Source organism: Cyprinus carpio, chromosome B12 (assembly GCF_018340385.1).
Source record: "Cyprinus carpio isolate SPL01 chromosome B12, ASM1834038v1, whole genome shotgun sequence".
Taxonomy (NCBI): domain Eukaryota; kingdom Metazoa; phylum Chordata; class Actinopteri; order Cypriniformes; family Cyprinidae; genus Cyprinus; species Cyprinus carpio.
Genome location: NC_056608.1, coordinates 16,271,306 through 16,289,597, shown reverse-complemented (window position 1 = coordinate 16,289,597; position 18,292 = coordinate 16,271,306). Strand labels below are relative to the sequence as shown.

The 18,292-nt window shown below is 36.8% G+C and overlaps 2 protein-coding genes across 3 annotated transcripts; both read right to left on the bottom strand.

Annotated features, from left to right (window-relative positions):
* Positions 1–2,289: 2,289 nt before the first annotated feature.
* bms1 (BMS1 ribosome biogenesis factor) lies at positions 2,290–15,056 on the bottom strand. Of its 2 annotated transcripts, none has more exons than XM_042735658.1 (23): positions 14,857–15,056; positions 14,150–14,329; positions 13,824–14,014; positions 13,614–13,693; positions 13,056–13,244; positions 12,836–12,978; positions 12,621–12,742; positions 11,853–12,046; positions 11,492–11,631; positions 10,623–11,158; positions 10,065–10,166; positions 9,521–9,675; positions 9,320–9,401; positions 9,108–9,187; positions 8,806–9,012; positions 8,200–8,388; positions 7,819–7,999; positions 7,326–7,384; positions 7,066–7,188; positions 6,771–6,918; positions 4,868–5,043; positions 4,606–4,767; positions 2,290–3,251 (listed from the first exon to the last, which is right to left on the bottom strand). In XM_042735658.1, exons 2-23 carry the CDS (start codon positions 14,317–14,319, stop codon positions 3,024–3,026), a joined length of 3,657 nt encoding a protein of 1,218 aa, XP_042591592.1. In that variant the 5' UTR covers positions 14,320–14,329; positions 14,857–15,056; the 3' UTR covers positions 2,290–3,023. The 2 variants fall into 2 exon arrangements, with proteins under 2 accessions (XP_042591592.1, XP_042591593.1); XM_042735659.1 differs by having other exon boundaries at positions 14,741–14,874.
* A 684-nt stretch (positions 15,057–15,740) lies between these two features.
* On the bottom strand, positions 15,741–17,360 carry mxtx2 (mix-type homeobox gene 2). Its single transcript, XM_042734845.1, has 3 exons — positions 17,263–17,360; positions 16,905–17,077; positions 15,741–16,800 (listed from the first exon to the last, which is right to left on the bottom strand). Exons 1-3 carry the CDS (start codon positions 17,279–17,281, stop codon positions 16,096–16,098), a joined length of 897 nt encoding a protein of 298 aa, XP_042590779.1. The 5' UTR covers positions 17,282–17,360; the 3' UTR covers positions 15,741–16,095.
* Positions 17,361–18,292: the final 932 nt, after the last annotated feature.

Below are 18,292 nucleotides of genomic sequence, written 5' to 3'. Positions count from 1 at the left end.
CATGGCTGACCTTGCTAATCTGCACATTGTTCAAGAGGAAGGAGCTTGTTTCAGCTATAGCAGGATCAACAAAGACCTGACAAACACAGTGTTCACTGGAGTAGAGGTGCAGGGTGACACACAGAGAAACTTTGATGAAAGACTATGAAAAAAAAAAAAAAAACATTGGAAAGGCAGTTTCAGTTTACCCATATAATTCCAGTCAAGCAGGTGTTTTTCTGATGGCCATCAGTGATTGATAAGACTGTTGGAGAATGGAAAATGAGATACTTATTGATATACAGTACCAGGCAGCTGATAAAAAAGTAACGAAGCCATTACCCTGGACACAAAGGGTTCCTGTCAAATGCCAGCCAATGTAGCATGATGCCAACATGCATTAAACTGACCCAATGATCTTCATAGCACCTGCTTTACCCAAACATATCCAAGCAAATAAAAATTACATGCCTATTCAAATTCATCATCATCAAAAAAAAAAAACTTGTGAAGTTACAACATTTGCTGTGCCTGTTACTAAAAATAAATTAATGTGCATTGCAAAGCTATACATGAGGGTTGGAACCAACAACCTTCTGCCATAACTTCACTTGCTGTTGCTACTACATCCACATTTTTTTCGGCAAGAACATTGATTTTTCTTCTACCATGATTTGAAGAGCTATTAAGCCCAGTCTCTTGTAGGAGTAGCAATAAAGGTGATAACTAGGTGATTGTGTCCTAAAATTGCTCAGGTACCCTTACAACATGTTGTCAATGAAGCTTGACTTTGATTAGTTTCACTGACAAGACACAGCAGTTTGCAATAAAATTCTAAATGATGGTGAGATAAAATGGGCGACCTTGGGGAAAATGGGTATATCTAGACTCAACAAAAGAGACTTGGACTTAATTTAAGCTATTTAAGTTAAGTTTGATTGGCCTGAAGAGTTTTTAGACCCACTACAATCAGCTTATCTTGCAACAGTATGGGTTACCATACAATCCCAGCCAGAAGCAATGGAACAACAACCACCAATAGCCCCTGATGAAACATAAATGAAATGGACCAGGGTGAATACAAAGTGATTTTTACAAGGTTTGTACAATCAGTTGAACCAATGATCACCAGAGTGCAGTGTTATTTTAATAATATTTATATATTCTATTATAGTATATTTATTAATATAAAATTTAAGTAGTTTATACCTTTTAATAATTTTATGTGTCATTTGTATTAATTTATGTGAAGTTCTTTTTATCTTTTATTTTTAGTTGGTCATTTAAATATTTAAACTTGCTTCAAACATATTTTTTGGTAAAAAAAAAAAAAAAAAAAAAACATTCAATCTAATATTTTATTTTAGCTTTATTCCAATGTTGTTGTTGTTGTTGTTTTTTTAACTTGGTCACTTTAGTTTTAAGTACTGTCAGTCACAGTCAGGTTAGTGGCATCAAATCCTTAGTCATACAGTTTTGTTTGAGGGACTTGCTGGCAACATACTAGATCTCCCCAAGCAAAACCATATAGTGTGCTTCATTTTCTGTCTGTGAAACATTCTGTGCTTATTGTTACAGACATTCTGATATATACATATTTTCCACTATTTTCCCCAAGTGTATTCTGTGCAGCTGTTCACAGGGACTGCCATTATTTCAAATAGGCTTAATTCTTCAATGACAGTCTATTATTGCGAAATGGTCTTTTTTATATATACCCGTCTTAAAGTCGATATGCCAAAGGTCTGGCAGGTTTGTGTGACTACCTGCCAGCTGGTTCAAGCATAAAACATTTGAAGAAAAAAACAGTGCTGTTAATTGCTACTGTTTGGAGACTGGTGCATGACAGACGTATATTAGTCCTCAGAGACTCTTGTTTGTTTAGGACATTCTCAGTGATGTTTACTTCCTCTAAATACACCAAAACACCTCACATGCTTAATCACCCCCATCAATAAATCGCTATCACACATATGGAGACACTCCCTGCAACATCTGTCCATACAACCCCTGATGCTGACATATTGCAGTTCAATTGCTATTCATAGATTTTTCATCAACACGCCATTTTGCTTTGTGAGAAAAACAACAATGTATATTCTGGAAAGTGCTCAGCAGCAGGCAACGGATTATATCTAGCTCAATAGCCCACAACAGCATAGAAATTCACTCCAACTCGTTAATAAGCCCTAAAAAACAGGGTTGTCGCTTAAAATAACAGGGCCCAGGACAAAATGTACGTGCCAATAACTAGGCTATTACAGAGAACGTTAGTGGTCTGCTCAAGAATTCATTACAAGCTCACGCCACTGAATGTTGACAAGCATCCCACTCTTTTATCTGACATAAATGTAATTTCCTTTGCATTTTTCCAGTCACACAACGATTTTTATTAAAAACAAGCAGAATAAAACAGGTATAAGCAGTTTCAGTAAGAAATGGCTGTATATTTTTTTTTATGCATTATGGATCTTTTTGGTTGGATTTTACAAAAAGGTTCAATTTATTAACATCAGCGAATGCAACAGCAAATAAATTAACAATGAACAATCATTTTAAAGCGTTTATTAATGTAGGTTAATTTATACATATATGTACTAATACATTTTAACAAGTTGCACAAATGAATGTATTATTAACAAACATGAATTAACAATGAACTATTTTTATATTTATGAATTAATCCAGCTTGTAAATGTTCACTGTTGGTTCATTATACCTAATACATTCATATGAACAAACTGAACCTTATTGTAAAGCATTGCCATATTTTTTTTTACAGAAAATCCTTTCAGAGTCACTAAAAGTTAACCAGGCGGTTTAACTGTTCTTGTTTCTAGGGAGATTGTATCTTTTAAAGACTTCAGCAAAACCCATCAGGTCTCCTGCAGTGTCATCATCTCAACTCTTGAGCCTGCTCAGTAACAGCAGCCGGTGTGGGAATCGAATTATGGCGCATTTCAAACAGTCTAACCAAGAGCGTAACAGACCCTGATCCGATGGGCCTGGAGTCACAGTCTAACAGAATCAGGTGTGAGGTAGACTCAATTGTCCTTGGATGCTCCCTTCAGGCTGGATTTGAGTTTCTTCTTCTCTTTCTGTCCCATTGCACGGTAGGTCTTCTTTCTCTCTTCTTTCAGCCTCTTCTGCCTTTCTGCATCCTGTTTCTCTTTCTGCTTCAGGAATTCTTTGTGCTTGGCGTGCTGCTCTGCTTTCGCCTTCTTGTTCTTGTATGCGTAGACTGAGCTCAGAGCATCAAGCAATGCTGCCACCTGGTGGAAAAGATGGAGAGGTCATATTTATAATCTGAGACATGAGCCCTGGAGGTTGAAACCAGACAACATAAAGCGGCCTCCAAAAGGACACTTAAGAATAATCATTTTTAACAAAATATGAACTTGACTGAATAAGAAAACAAAATATTAAAGTTTTGTGGCAAAGCTACCCGAAAAACTACGTGCAAGTGCGCCTAGAGCAAAAGCTGCTTTAAACACAAAGGATGGTCACACCAATTGTGGATTCAATTTAGTAAATAGAAGTTAATTGATCAATAAATCTATTTACGACATTATTTCTGACAACATCCTCATTTTATAGCATTTTTTTTTACACAAGTGCCTAAAACTTTGCAGGTAGGTTTCTTAAAGCATCTTGGAGACGTTGCCACAGTTCTTCTGGATTTAGTCTGTCTCAGTTTGTTCTGGTTCTTTGTGTCATTCCAGACAGACTGGATGATGATGAGATCAGATCTTTGCAAACAAAAATCTCACTGGATTATTACAATTAATAGCAAAATTAACGTTTGGAAATGTAATCTGATATTTCCTACTGACACACTACAGCAAAAGAGAGGAATAACTGACTTTAAACCATTTACAAGCTGGTGAAAATACTAGTGGCCTAAGAGTTTTGCACAGTACTGTACATAAAAACTTCTGTCTTAATATTTTTATCTTCTACATAAACAGCTTTCTTGATGTCATAATGTATGTGATTTTTTTTTTCTTCTATTTTATTTATTTATTTTTTGGGTGAACTATTTCTTTGCTGGTTAATAGGCCAGGATCCTCACAAAAAGACCCAGAACCAATAGAAAGAGAGAATGACCAAAGGATTGGAGAGTTATAGGCTCCTAACCTTGCAATTTAACCTTTGATCGACTTGTCCATGTAATTACAGTTTTGTAACTGAATAAAACCTTTTAGTTGTAACTAAGAAATAATACACCAACCTCTAAAGGAATGATTAAAAAAAATTCTTGCTGATTAAATGATGATTATGATTTAAAAGTCTTTATTACTTACTCATGTCAATGCCTAGCACATCTTGGAACAAGGAGTAGGAGAAGAAATTGATTAAAAATGTAACCCCCTGTGTCATCTTTCAGACAGGAGGATTTCAAAGGGGATTGGTAAAGAAATTGGCCAGCAAGCCGTCTTGGTTTTTGCCAGGGACATGGATTAAAGAAATATGATATTTCGCAGCCAACACTCTGGAGGCTTCCTTGGTGGATTAACTTTAGACTAATAGTGGATATTAAAACCGTCTTTGTGTAATGACAGCTCACTGGAGTTACAAAGGCATGACATATGTAAAACAGAGATGGACAAGTCTGACAGCGCGCACCTTTTTCTCATGGGGCTCTCGTATGACAGCCGGTCTCTGCAGGTCCCGCGGGGTTTTGCCTTTGGCCTGCATCTGTTTGGGTTTGTTCTTGAAGGGGAGGGCCTTTTGCAGCTCTTTGGGAATGTGGAGGGTATTGAAGTGTCGAACTTGCCTCACAACTGGCTGTAAGGATTCAAAGACAGAGTGTGTCAATGAAGAGGACAACAGCGAATAATAATAATAATAGTCACTGGTGACTCAGCTTTTCTGTAAGAGGGCTTACCTTGTACAGTGAGTCCTGGTTGGGTTTGTTGCGGATACCCAGGTCGTGTTTAAGCTGTCCAAGGGTCCTCATGCCTGCCCATGTGTCCTTCTGTCCAACCGGCATCAGCAGAGACGTCACTGGATTATACAGCTGAGGAACCGAGACCGGATACCAGGAGCGCAGGAACACAATATCTACACATATTCATATCAAATTTAGGGCTGCAATATTTTTGAAAAAAAAATTGTCTTTGTGATTTGAATTGCAAATGTGATAAAGATTTAACATCTTAAATTGGTGGGGCAATTAGTTAAAAGAATCAAAAATCATATACAGTCATTGGATTTCCGAATTTCTGGTCCATTATTCCCTCATTTCTGTTTTTTTTTTTTTTTTTTTTTTTTTTTTTTGGTGACCCAGGCAAGTTTTTATATTATAGACACTGCTTGGTAAAACGTTTGGGGTCAGTATTTATTTATTTTTTTAAAGAAATTAACACTTATTAAGAAAGGATGCTTTCATTTGATCAAAAGTGACATTAAAGGATTTTGTAATGTGACAAAACAACACAACTGTTTAACTGGAGTCATGCATGCTGAAAATTCAGTTTGGCCATCACAGGAATAAACTGAATTTTAAACTATATTAAAACAGAAAACCGCTATATTAAAATGTAATAATATTTCAAAATATTATTGTAATGTTACACAATATTACAATTTTACAGTATTTTTTATTAGGGCTGTCAAATGATTAATCACATCCAAAATAAAAGTTTTGTTTACATAATATATGTGTGTATACTGTGTATATTTATTATGTATATATAAATACACACACATGCATGTATATATTTAAGAAGAATATGTTATGTTTATATATTAAATATATTTATATATAATATAAAATATAAGAATATAAATATATAAATGTATATACATGTAAATATTTTCTAAAATATATAATTTATGTGTGTTTAATTATATATACAAAAAAAATATACCAATCACACAAAAACACAATATTTAAAAAAAACTTTTATTTTGGATGTGATTAATCGTGATTAATCATTTGACAGCCCTATTTTTTATATAATAAATGTAGCCTTGGTGATTAAAACGTTTAAAAAATTTGTACCGACTTTTGAACGACCGTATATAGAAAGGTATTTTATACTATTTAAGTAGCATGATAAATTATTATTATAACTATTGATAATAAAAAACAATAAACTTGTTATTATAGAAAAACTGCTGTTATGACTGTAACAAGTATTATCAGTAGTAGTAATAAACAAGAAAAATTATATATCCTGTATAGTTGGGAACTTAGGAAAATCACCTAAACTGTGCAAATTTCTTATTTGTATATATGGATTTGTATATGTTTGTATATGTAAAAATGTTTGAAATTATGCAAAATGTATTTTGCTTGGATTAAGCTATATGTAGCACAATACAGATGCAGAGTGATCCACCTTCACTTTGAAACACATAGTGCAAGCATACTCACATGTCACATTTCGATTAAATTACAGCCTTTTGCAGTTTAACAACCACACAAGGCCATAACATGATTCCCATTTATTATTCTGATTAATTTTGCAGCCCTAGTAAAAACAATGATCATCTAACAAAAGATGCAGTAGACCTAATAAGCCTCGAATACGCAAAATGCCTCACTGCAGGATTTTCCACATGCCCGTCTCTCCAGAGGGGAGCATAATAATCAGTAATAATACCCCTCCATTTTAACAAGGTGGTTGTTTATGTACAACCGAGATTCTTGGGAGTCATTACATTTGCAGACTTTTCTGATAAATAAAGCACATTGCACAGCTCATTATATAAAAATTCACATAAATAAATACTGCAGCAAAAAAATAATAATATTTATAAACAGAAAAACAAGTCTGACTCACCACTCATCAGTAGTCTGTCCTCAAACGTGGCTCTGAAGGCGCCCGGCGGGGTGCGCAAGGCTTTCTTTATCTGCCCTTTAATGCCACTGACTGTGCGGACGGACGCTCCCTCAAACTTCGCAACCTCCAAGACAGTGTTAAACATTCCTAGAGATGGAAAAAAGAGAGAAAGTTATAACCAAAGACGAGAGGGTCCAATTATTCAGAGAGAGTGTGAGGTGTACATTTCTATAGTTCCCTGGTGTGCTGTGCTGTTACGCTATGGAGAAACTCCTGACTCTGCAGGACTCCCTACCTGGATAAAGCAGGTGTTCTTAAAGATTTTATAAGGGTATCCAATCAGTTTGAGCTTCTTCACAATTGTAACTGATTTGTCCAGGTCCAGAACCACTCCTGTGGCAGCGATGCGGAAATTGGCCTGAGGGGAAATAAGATAGGATGAGTCCAAGGAAAAAAGAGAAGCCTTTCATCTGGCTGTGGTTGTCGGACTGGGGTCTCGGACTGAAGCTGTGACCCAGGCTGCTCCTGCGCTCTCATCATATGCTGGTGTCTCACCTTAAAACCTCCAACCGTCTGCACAGCCAGGAAGCCTGTACCCTGGGGTGTTATAGGCCCTGTACAAGAGTAGAAAGAAAGAGTGGGGTGTGCATGAGATGGCAAGAAGGAGAAGCGAGAAACAGAGTAGAACCTCACAACTAATAAATGGACAGTCAGCGAGATTGTACAAAACTGCTGTTAAATAATACAGCATGGAGGTGCCTTTGTGCTCTCGTCGCTACACAAAATTCAGATTGAACCACTGATGGCAGATGGACTATTTTGACGATGTCTTTCATACTTTTCTGGGCCTTGACACTGTTATTTACTTGGCAGTTAACTAACAAGCCTCCCGGATGTAATCCAAAATATCTTAAATTGTGTTCCGAAGATGAGCAAAGCTTTTACGGGTTTGGAACGGCATGGGGTTAAGTGATTAATAACAACATTTTGATTTTAGGGTGGAGTAACCCTTTAAATACTAGAGAGGTGTGTAAGGTTTGTCTCTCACCCCAGATGGTGGCACCGCAGTGCATGTGTTCAGGTGTGTATTTGAGCAGGCGGTGACGTCCGTTATGGTCCTCGATGTAGTAGAGGGGCATGGTCTGAAAGCGCCTCCAGCCCAAAGACAGGATGAGAGGATCACGGGTTTTCAAGATACAACTGTGCCAGCGGTGTTTCTTCAGACGCATCTGTGCAGAGGGGATAAAGAATGAACCTGAATGTTTTTCCCCAGTCCAGCCTTGTAAAGACATTTTATGCTTGGAGTTAAAGCAAGTGCCCTTCACTTTATTCACAAGGTTATCAACTACACAAGTAGTTGGAAAAATAGCGATTAAGATGTTGTAATATATGCACTATGAGAAAGTAAAATCAATCCCTTCAGACTTACCTGCAAGTAGCCAACATTGCCCTCACTGGGGCCCAGTCCACCAAGAACGATAGGATAGTGGGGGTCAAAGTTGGTGACGAACTCACAAGGTAAAGCAGGGATCTCCACACGAACATACATGCCTGGCCTGAAGCCCTCGTACTGAACACGGACTTCATCATCCACATCTTCAAACTCTTGCCTGTTTAACTACACAAACAAATAAATAAAAATGAATAAAATGAATACAAGTTTTCAATAAAAGGGAGAATTCACCTAAAAATGGAAATTTTGTTATTATATTTTACTATCATGTCATCCCAAACCTGTATGGTCTGCTGTCTTCTGTTAAATGTGTAAAAGAAGATATTTTGAAAAACATTTCAGCTGTTTTTGACCATACAATGGGGTAAAAAAAAAAAATAAATCATATGGACAAAACACTGGGACATTTTGCAAAATATCTTCTTTTGTATTCCAGAGAAACAAAGAAATGCATACAGGTTTGTAACATTGCTTAAATCTAATAATACAAATGAAAATAAATAAGTGAATCTAAAATTGAAATGCATTAGGCTAATTTAGGTTATAAAGGAGGCTGATTGTGTCTCAGCTTTGACCTCTGACCTCAGCCTGTTTCTGCATCTCCTCCTTCAGGTCATCAAAGTATGTGGCGTCGCCATCATCATATTGTGCATCGAACCTCTCCTTCAGCCGCCTCTTCTTCTCCAAACGCTTGTTCTTTTGAACTTCATCATCGTCAAGTTTCACTTGGGGAGCCTCCTCCTCCTCCTCATCATCATCATCACCATTTATTTCATCATCATTCCCTCCCTGTGTTTAAATAACAAATAAGCAATAAATAAAAAGCACCACAAGAATTTGTCAGATGCAAATCAAATGATGCAATGCGAGTTTGATCTTTATACCTCAGCTTTGTCTTTATTCCCAGTCTTTGCTTTATGAACTTCTCCTGTTTCCAAATCTTCAAAATCTCCATAGAGTTCATCTAGTTAGTAAAACAAAAGGGAGGAAATACATTATAATATAGTGTCATAGTACCACAATTTTAGTGGCCAATATCCAGCCAGTGAAATTTCATGTGTCTTAAAACCAAGTCTGTATTCAGTTTTTTTTTTACCATCTTCCTTGAGCAGTGTTGCAGCATCTTTATCTTCCTCCCATTTTCCAGTCACAAAACAGTCCCTTATAGAGGCTAGCATCTGAAAATACACAGTTCTTAAGAAAATGCAAAGGACATAGACAACAAATGGCATATTCGCATACATTATGCAAATAAATGTACATGTATATGCAAGTGTGATTTTATACTGCATCTCACCTCCTCCTGATCCCAGTCATGGCTGCTGTCTGGGTGAAAGCGAGAGCAGTCCATTGCATCTGCTCGTACTTTCTTACTTCTCTCTGGTCGACTGACTTTAAATAAACCGCCCAACTCTTCTTCATCATTAGAATCCTCCTCTTCTTCCTCCGCCACTGACAAACATATATATATATACACAGCAGATTCATTACAGCCCAGAGATTTATGTGCTTTATGTAAATTAATGCTGATCCTTATGTTGTGCCTTATTATTTTTTTCCCCCAATGAATGAATTTAATGTCAGTTCTTATATATAGCATTAACCTGTCCTTCTCTGTGTAAATAATAAATAAGTATTAAATAAAAAATGTATTTAATAAATAAAATATGGCTTCAGATTCAGAAAAGACTCGATATGCAGCACACAGGTCATGTGGAGGCCATGCAATTTTACAGTGTATTTATCCCTTTTTTGTTTTCAATATAACAAGCATACAGGTTGGGTGTGTACATAATCTCAAGATTTTAATTATGTAGTGAACTTGAAGTTCAGAAACTTACCTGTGCCGTACACTAGTTTGCGCAGGTTTGGCGCCGCAAGCTGATGTCTTAAATATGCCTCTGATGCTTTTTTGGATAAATCCTCCTTCCACCGTAGTGCTCCTTCAACATAAACATCCAAAAAAAAAAAACATATTCCACATATTCAGAAGGGTCTTTCAGAGCAGTACAAAATTCCCTAATACTAATAATTCTAAAATAGCACAAAGGATAGCCTGGGGAAAAATCTGTATGAATAAACATAGCTTAGGGGATCATTTAAGGAAAGGAAACACAACGAATGATTTACTTTATAATTGCCAAAACTGGATTAAATTAAATTACAAAACATTATTTCAAAACAAATTATAAGATATCATAATATTGGGAGTATTTGGGAAAATATAACAGTTTACAGTTTCTGAGCAATTTACATTATTCATATGATTTTTTTTTTAAATTGATAATTGTTTTTTTTTTTTTAATTAACTGAAATTATTGATAAAATTAGACACTAAATTTTGAACTTGTCGTTATCTGAGCTGAACATTCAGAAATTGCAAATCATAGACAAAGTACCTGTAGTTTCATAAGCCATCTCTGCATCCTCTGTGTCTATCTTTTCTTCCTCTGGATGCTTGAATTTTACAATCCCATCTGCGTCTTCGTCCATATCAGAATCTTCTTCTTCATCCTCATCATCTTCCTCTGAGCAGAGACCAGAGTCTGGACCCGAGCTTCTTTTTGCAGGTTCCCCTTCTTCCATTTCCTCATTTTCTTCATCACCCTCCTCCTCCTCTTCACTTTCCTCTCCTTCACTCTTTTCCAGCTCATCATCACTATCAGCAAATGCAGGCATCTCCATGGGTTCCTCAATCTTCTGTTTCTTCACAGGAGGTGCTGCCGTCTCAACTGCTTTCTCATCTTCCTTTTTTAGTGTTATCAGCCCCTCTTCATCTTCATCTTCTTCCTCCTCTTCTTCCTCCTCCTCCTCTTCATCACTCTCTTCTTCTTCCTCATCATCATCTTCTTCATCTTCATCAGCAAAAACAGCTCTCCTCCTCTCTCTCTGTGCTTTCTCATCCCATTCTCGGCTTTCCATAGGGTTCTGTTTCCTGATGATTAATTCAGAGAAAGTCAAACAAGTGCATAAGAAAAAAGGTAACACTTTAGTATAGGGACCAAGTCTAACTTTTAACTAATTGCTTATTAGCATGCCTATTATTAAACTATTGGCTGTTTATTATAAAGCACTTATTCTGCATGACTATATACTACATTCCCAATCCTACCCAATACTTAAACTTAACAACTAAAGTGTGACCAGAAAAAAAAGCCAACATTTGTTTTCATTATCAATCATTGCTGTCACTTCTGGGTGCTCAGGTACTGGGGCCATCCTCGTATACATTACAACAATATAATCAGAGTTGTTTAGCAAAGCTTACTCATTTTCCTGCACCTCCTCTGGTGTCAGTGCAGCAGTTCCTGTGAACAGTGAGACTTTGCTGGCAGCCATTTTTGCATCCAAAGTGGCTTGTGTGCCAATAAGAGACTGAACGAGTTCAGTGGTGGGCCGCACCTCCTCCTGGGACAGACATTTCTCACACCATTAAAACACTTAACATCCATCAGATCACAAATCGTCTTTAAACCTCAAGGTCATATTCACTGATGGAACAAAATTGAGTGTAAAAAGTGTCATTACTTGGAGTAATATGCTGTAAACTGCAGACATCATTGCGTCTGGTATTAAATCTACTGTAGGTAATGCTGTCATGGCAGGACGTGCTGTGACTGAAATCTGACCTGCTGCTGGCTGGCATGTCCACTGGGCATATCGATGTAGACTGCGTCCTTATCATACACCAATCCCCCTACGCCAGCCAGGGGGGCGTACAATAACCGCTCCTTTACATTCAACGCTCTCTTCTTAATCACCTCCGGTAGAGGGCAGGGGTCTGGGAGGAAGCTAACATCTGCCACAGAGAAGTCACCCACACCTATAAAGGGAATTACATCACAATTATCAGTAGTTCTAGACCCTTTAATCATGCACAGTTAACACAGCAAAATAAATACAATAATGTTCAAACGTTTCTGAAGTCTCTCCAAAGCTGCATTTAGTTTAGTCAAATCAGTAATATTGTGAAATATCATTACAATTTAAACCATATTCTATTTTAATGTATGTTAAAACGGAATTTATTCATGTGATGGAATGGCTGAAAATTGGTCCCAATAGTCAATACTGACAACAAAGTCTAAGTATTTAATTCAACTTTCTGGTGCTCTAATCCTTAAAAATCATGAAACATCAAAATCAAATTGAAAAACAAGACATCAGATTACATTTAAATTTAGGTTCTCTTGCAGCAATTACTTTTTGCACTTGCCATAGTGTGTATTGTGCAACAAATTATTACCTGACAAGATAATTAAAATTGTCCAAATGCAGTTTTGTAAAACTTGGGTTGCCACGTGTACAATGTAAAATCTGGTTCCTGAACCAAAACCTGTCAGTAAAAAAGCCCTGAATATCTATAAAGAATCTGGCAAACATAAATGATATTTTACCAGGAATGTGGACCTGGCATTTATTCTTCAAGAATGTCCCACGTAGGTAGCCGTACAGAGATACGGTTCGGTCACATTTGGGATCTAACCTAATAGTCTCAGGATCAGTAAGATCTTCCATACTGTCCAGGAAAAAGAACAATAATTGTTGGTCATAAAAGGCAACATATGCTTAGAAAAATCATAAATATAAGAAACACTTAAAGTTCACTCACCGGTCAGCCACCACGTATGGGTGAGAGGTCCGCCAAACAAGAGGTCTGAACTTCATGACTGAGATGAACCGCCCAAGATTCTTAACTTCCTGTGTCTGGTACTCTCCATACACCATCCCAGACAGGTAAAAGAGCTTGGCACCCTGTAAGACTTTAATGTTTAGACACTAGACAGTCTTCTTTAGTGATATGTCAGTTATATATCAGGTTGTTGACGTACTTGGTAAACTTCAGTCCAGAAGCGGTGTTTTAGCCGTTTCTTTGTTTTGCTGAGCGTCTTGTTGTTCTTAAAAGTGTCCAGATGTGTGAGGACCCCCATGACTCGAGGGAAGCCATGAACTTGGCAAATGTTCAGGAACTCAAAGGTCTCCATTTCAAAGCCAAAACTTGCATCTATCAGCATCAGAACCTAATAAAGTCAGAATATCAATACTGCCCTACTGGAAAACATAACATTAAAACAAGTAATAACACAATCTAATAAAAATTTTAAATGCAACTTTTTAATGACAAACTATGCAATATCGCATTCATTGTTGGCAATGAATCACCTGCTATTATGAACACGATATTTCGTAGCTTGTCAGTGAACTACTGCTCTGTGTAGTAAAGGCTGGTCCATTTGAAAGCAGGTGATGGAGATTTACTACTAATCACAGAACCAGCTTTCCTAATGAGATGCGCATGATCATCGCATTCGATTTTTTGCACAGCCCTGTGTACTGCTGCGTGAGTTTAATCCTGGATGGATTTGCAGATGATGCAGGCCTGCACTCACCAAATCAGCAACTTTTGCCAAATCAATCATGCTGTTGATGTCATTGTTGCACTCAATCAAGGTCAGTCGGCGTTTCTTTCCTACAAACATTAGCAAGATTTGACCAATCTTAACCAAACATTCAATTATTGATATGTGACACCCAAGTAATAACAGGTGTAAATGGGAACTATGAGCCATAATTCTTAAATGATGGATTACAAAACTAACCAGAAACTATGGTCACAGGTCCACAGATGTCAGAAAGCTTCTGCCGTGTATAGTTTTTGATCAGGCATCGAATGAGGGTGCTTTTGCCCACTTTTGGAGGTCCCATCACCACTACAACAACAGGTGGAGGCTCCAGAGGGGTCCGGTCTACCAGAGGAATGTGATGTTTCTTTGTTTTAATATCCTGAGCCCTACAAAACAATATTAAAATAGATTAAAAAGCAATGAAATAACACCTGATTCTCCTGACAAAAGTGGAAAGTGAAAGTGCATGACAACAACAGTGGATATTGGGTAATGTTAAATGATGCTGTCTGAGCACTGACCTATGGAAGGTTCTTGCCATGCGCACAGCTGACTGGACGCTAAACGCTCGTGGGTTCCTCTTGCGCTCATCCTGCCCTTGTTCAGTGCCCTGCTCCTTCTTTCTGTTCTTCTTCTGTGCTTTGGGTCCACTGTGCTTGTGCTGGTGCCGCTTCTGTTCTTTCTTCTCCATCTTTGCTTTTCTGGGTCCAGGGATTAAAACAGACTATCAACAATAATCTTTGACTTTACAGAGTGATGAAGGTGTCTCCTATTCAGTTTTTAAACAGACTCAACCCTGCTTAACTTTAGTAGAAAACCAGACAAGAGCCGCAAAGTGACAGCTACTGTTTTTACATTGTATATTCTTTGGAATCAAAGTCTGAAACAATAGCCACTGAACTTTCAGGATCAGAATGACATTACTTCTTAAGCATTCCAATAACACAACAGTGTGAAAATTAAACCAACTTAACTGAACTGAATAAATCACACGTTTGTATCACGTGCATCTACAGTCAAACTCACTAGTAACCTTTAAACGTCTATCAGTTATAAGGAAACATACATGAACAACGACCAAAATACTTACAACGTACAACAGTTAAACTTACTGGTTATTTAATATAATATCATCCGTTTCGCGTTGGAATAATTCAGGAATAAATACGTCTTTAAATGACCATCAGTGCAGTCGCTGTGCATTTTAGCAATGAAAATAGAGGCTCACCTTTTGTGGTTAGTTTATTTAAATCCAGTGCACATATGATCTCAGAATTCAAGATGTTAATTCATGTTATCATTTCACAGGCGTACAACGTGACTATATGCACTGTTTACACGTGTGTTAAACTTCCGGTTAGGGGCGGAAGTGGTTACGTTCAACAATGTGTGTCGTGTCAAACACATGGTCAAACAGGACCCTAGAATGAACGATCCGTGTCACACGTTCCGCATGCATGAGCCTAATCTGTTTTCAACCCTGGATTATGATACCTTGATAATTATTTTATCGTGCTAGTAAAACCGAATTATAAAGCAAGTTGTTTAGCAACGGAAAAAAACAATCATAACTCGTTAAATATGCATGCGTTCTTTGTGGTAAAATGGCAATGTGGAATAGTGGCAGGAAATGCTTTAAATGGAGTCAAGAGTTTTGAATAATTTCAATCTTTTCAGAGAATGACATATTTTTGTAATGAATTGATCTTTTGAGCGAATCAAAGACTTACTTGTGTAATTTTTTTTAACCTACAGAGAGAGAATAAGTGAATAAATCAGACTCACTGAAAATTATTCTCTTTTTTATTTTATTTTTTATATATTTTTATTTATTTATTTTTTATTTTTTTGGTGTAGAGAGTCACTGATTAGAATCAAAATACCCACTATAAACTGTATTTTTTTTTTAATCTTGTCAATGTTATATGTCTGGACATGTTAGACAACTGTTATTGTTAATCAGCTCTAGGGTTGACTTTCAACTCTCAATGCCCCAGATTAAATTCTTATTTCATGTAATATCTGAAAATAACAAATACATAAATACAATTAAATGTATAAGCAATTCAGAGGACACAAATTCACACATTTGAACATTTTATTTTAAATAAATATGCATTATTTTACAAAGTGACAGGTTGTGTGAGCATAATTTAATGTAGAATAAATATCCCAACTGCACTGTAATACCTTAAAAGAGCATAAAGAATAAATAAGTTCTAAATTACATTCTGGTGCAACCATAGGTTACTGTTTCCAATCTACTCCTTGGTAGAAAATATAAATACATAAAGTCCATTATATAAATAAAAGGTATGATGTGGACATTTGATATTGTTCTGTAACCAGCACTTGCACAATACCATGCTTCTTATATAATACAGTCCAAACGAAAGAATCCTACCCCTCAAGTTAAACCCAATGTTAAAACAGTCTTTGTCTCCTTAGGTTATGGATGTTTGCAAGATTACTGTAGATCCATCTGGCCATTGAAGTTCCACCAGGCTGGCTCCATTTCCCCAAGGACATCCTCCAGATACTGAGAGGACAGATCTGGAAGTGGGGCCACAGGCTGCTCCTCAGCGAGCCTGTCCCATGGGCTTCCACAGTCGCTGTATGGCACAGAGGGAGAGCAGTTTTCCAGTCCCATGTCCCAAAATGCAGAATCAGAAGAGGCAGGAGAAGTGGGAAGCGACTCCAGGCCACTTACACACCCAACTTTGACACTTCCATGAGGGTAAGGAGGTGGTGGGTAGAGGAAGAAATGGCTCTCATCCTTATAGGAATTCCCAAAACTCTGTGCTGGTAGATTCCATGTAGACTCAGGAGAGGACAGTGTGCTTCCTCCAGAGCTCCAGCTGTCTGTTACAGCTTGCAGATCAGAGGGAAGGGTGGGAGAACAAGAGCTGGTTCCCATCAGCCTGTTTTGCCGTGGCTTAATAGCAGGTGTGCTGAAGTCAGTTGGAGGAAAGGTAAAGTGCTGTGGAGATGTTTGAGCCATCTGAATGTTGAAGGACGCCTCTTGAATGCCTCTCTGTTGTCCACTGGCCCCAACACTAGCCATGTGAGGGGGTAGAAAAGGACTGGGCAGAGGAGAGGTACTATCCAGCTGTGGTGAGGTCCAAGTGGCTCTGTTCTTTAAGGTTCTGGCCCTCTTGTTCTGGAACCACACCTGGAAAAACAAAACAGTTATGTTAGCATGTTGATGGATTAACATTTTTAAACTTTTTGAAATGTATATGAAACAGTTTGTCTTCTATATTGATGTTGACATACCTGAATACGTGACTCTGGAAGGCCTGTGGCTTGAGATAGACTTTCCCTGACACTAATACCAGGGTAAGGATCCACGCTGAAAGCCATTTTTAGAAGTTCCAAGTGCTCTTTGTTGAAACTGGTTCTTTTCCTGCGGCCTGCAATCTTACTGGCCTGTGAGTTTCCATCTTGAGCTGTAAAAGTAAAAAATATATGTCATTATTAATTGTCTTGACATTTTTGCAAATGCATCAAGTGGATCTTAATAATATAAATATTCCAGAAAAGAAATTCTTAAAATATCTTGAAAATATCTATTATAATATTTCACAAAAGTTACTTAAAATAAATACTTTTTTTTAAAAAAAGGAATTATTACCAATGCAGTCAGTCCACATGTCTTTCAAGGATTTTTGATTGTAGAATGTAAGAATGAGTAGGTCAAGCTGAACGCTTTGTTACTGCTCCTTGTGCTCTGAACAACAACTGAAGGTTGCCAATATTTATACCTGCCCACCTAAAGGTCCAGAAAGGGGCTGTCCTAACACTTGTACACTTAAAAGGTTAAGTGGGCTCTGTGATCTCTAATGGGCAAATCACACCTTCATTCCTGCCACACCTTAATTTACACTTCATTCATCCATCCATCATCTTTTGTTGTTCATCACAAACACTTGATCAATTTGCAAACATGTCAAGACAATTTGTAAGATTGTTTATAGAAAAACTGCTTATGATTTAAGTAGCCTATTATGGCTTACTAATTTTGAAAAAGAAATACATTTGCAGGTACATGACCATGTCTTTATTAGGATTTTACATAGCCTACATTACTTTGCATTACTTTACAGTGCATTACATTTATTTATGTATGTATGTATGTATTTATTTATTTAAATTAATTCAAAGTCTGTAAATACATTTTACATTTAGCTTGCAAAGTTTATGGTGAATTTTATTTAAACAATAATAAAATATGTACATAGCAGCAATTTTTTTACTCTCTCTACCTTTATTATTATTTGCATGTATTATTATCAATAACAATATACATTAGAATTATGTATTGTTACAGGATATACATTTAAAGAAAAAATAATATACAAGTAGATTCCTGTGTATTTTTTATTTTATGTGTATATACTCATTTCAAGTATAGAAGTTTTGTATAACCACAGTGTGGTGGTTTAATAAAAACATTTTAAAACTGTATTTCAAAAGAGGAATTGTTACAATACTTAATATTAGTATAGATATTTATGATCATGCCACACTGTTTCTCATCACAGTTTGTATTAAACGGTGTGATCCTAAAAGTAGCTAGTTTAGGACTAAAACATTGTTTTGTGCTGGAACATTTTCTCAATCATAAAAAGGTGCATATACTGTATATTCTTAATATCATACAA

What these genes read in the sequence shown, in the direction of transcription:
- mxtx2 (XM_042734845.1), bottom strand. An exon ending in TTCCAGAGTCACGTATTCAG is followed by an intron (nt 16,801 to 16,904) that starts GTATGTCAACAT and finishes TTGTTTTTCCAG; the next exon opens with GTGTGGTTCCAGAACAAGAG.
- bms1 (XM_042735658.1), bottom strand. Translation starts at nt 14,319, where the DNA reads ATGGAGAAGAAAGAACAGAAGCGGCACCAGCACAAGCACAGTGGACCC. An exon ending in ATGCCAGGTCCACATTCCTG is followed by an intron (nt 12,047 to 12,620) that starts GTAAAATATCAT and finishes TTCCCTTTATAG; the next exon opens with GTGTGGGTGACTTCTCTGTG. An exon ending in ACCAGGACTCACTGTACAAG is followed by an intron (nt 4,768 to 4,867) that starts GTAAGCCCTCTT and finishes GAATCCTTACAG; the next exon opens with CCAGTTGTGAGGCAAGTTCG.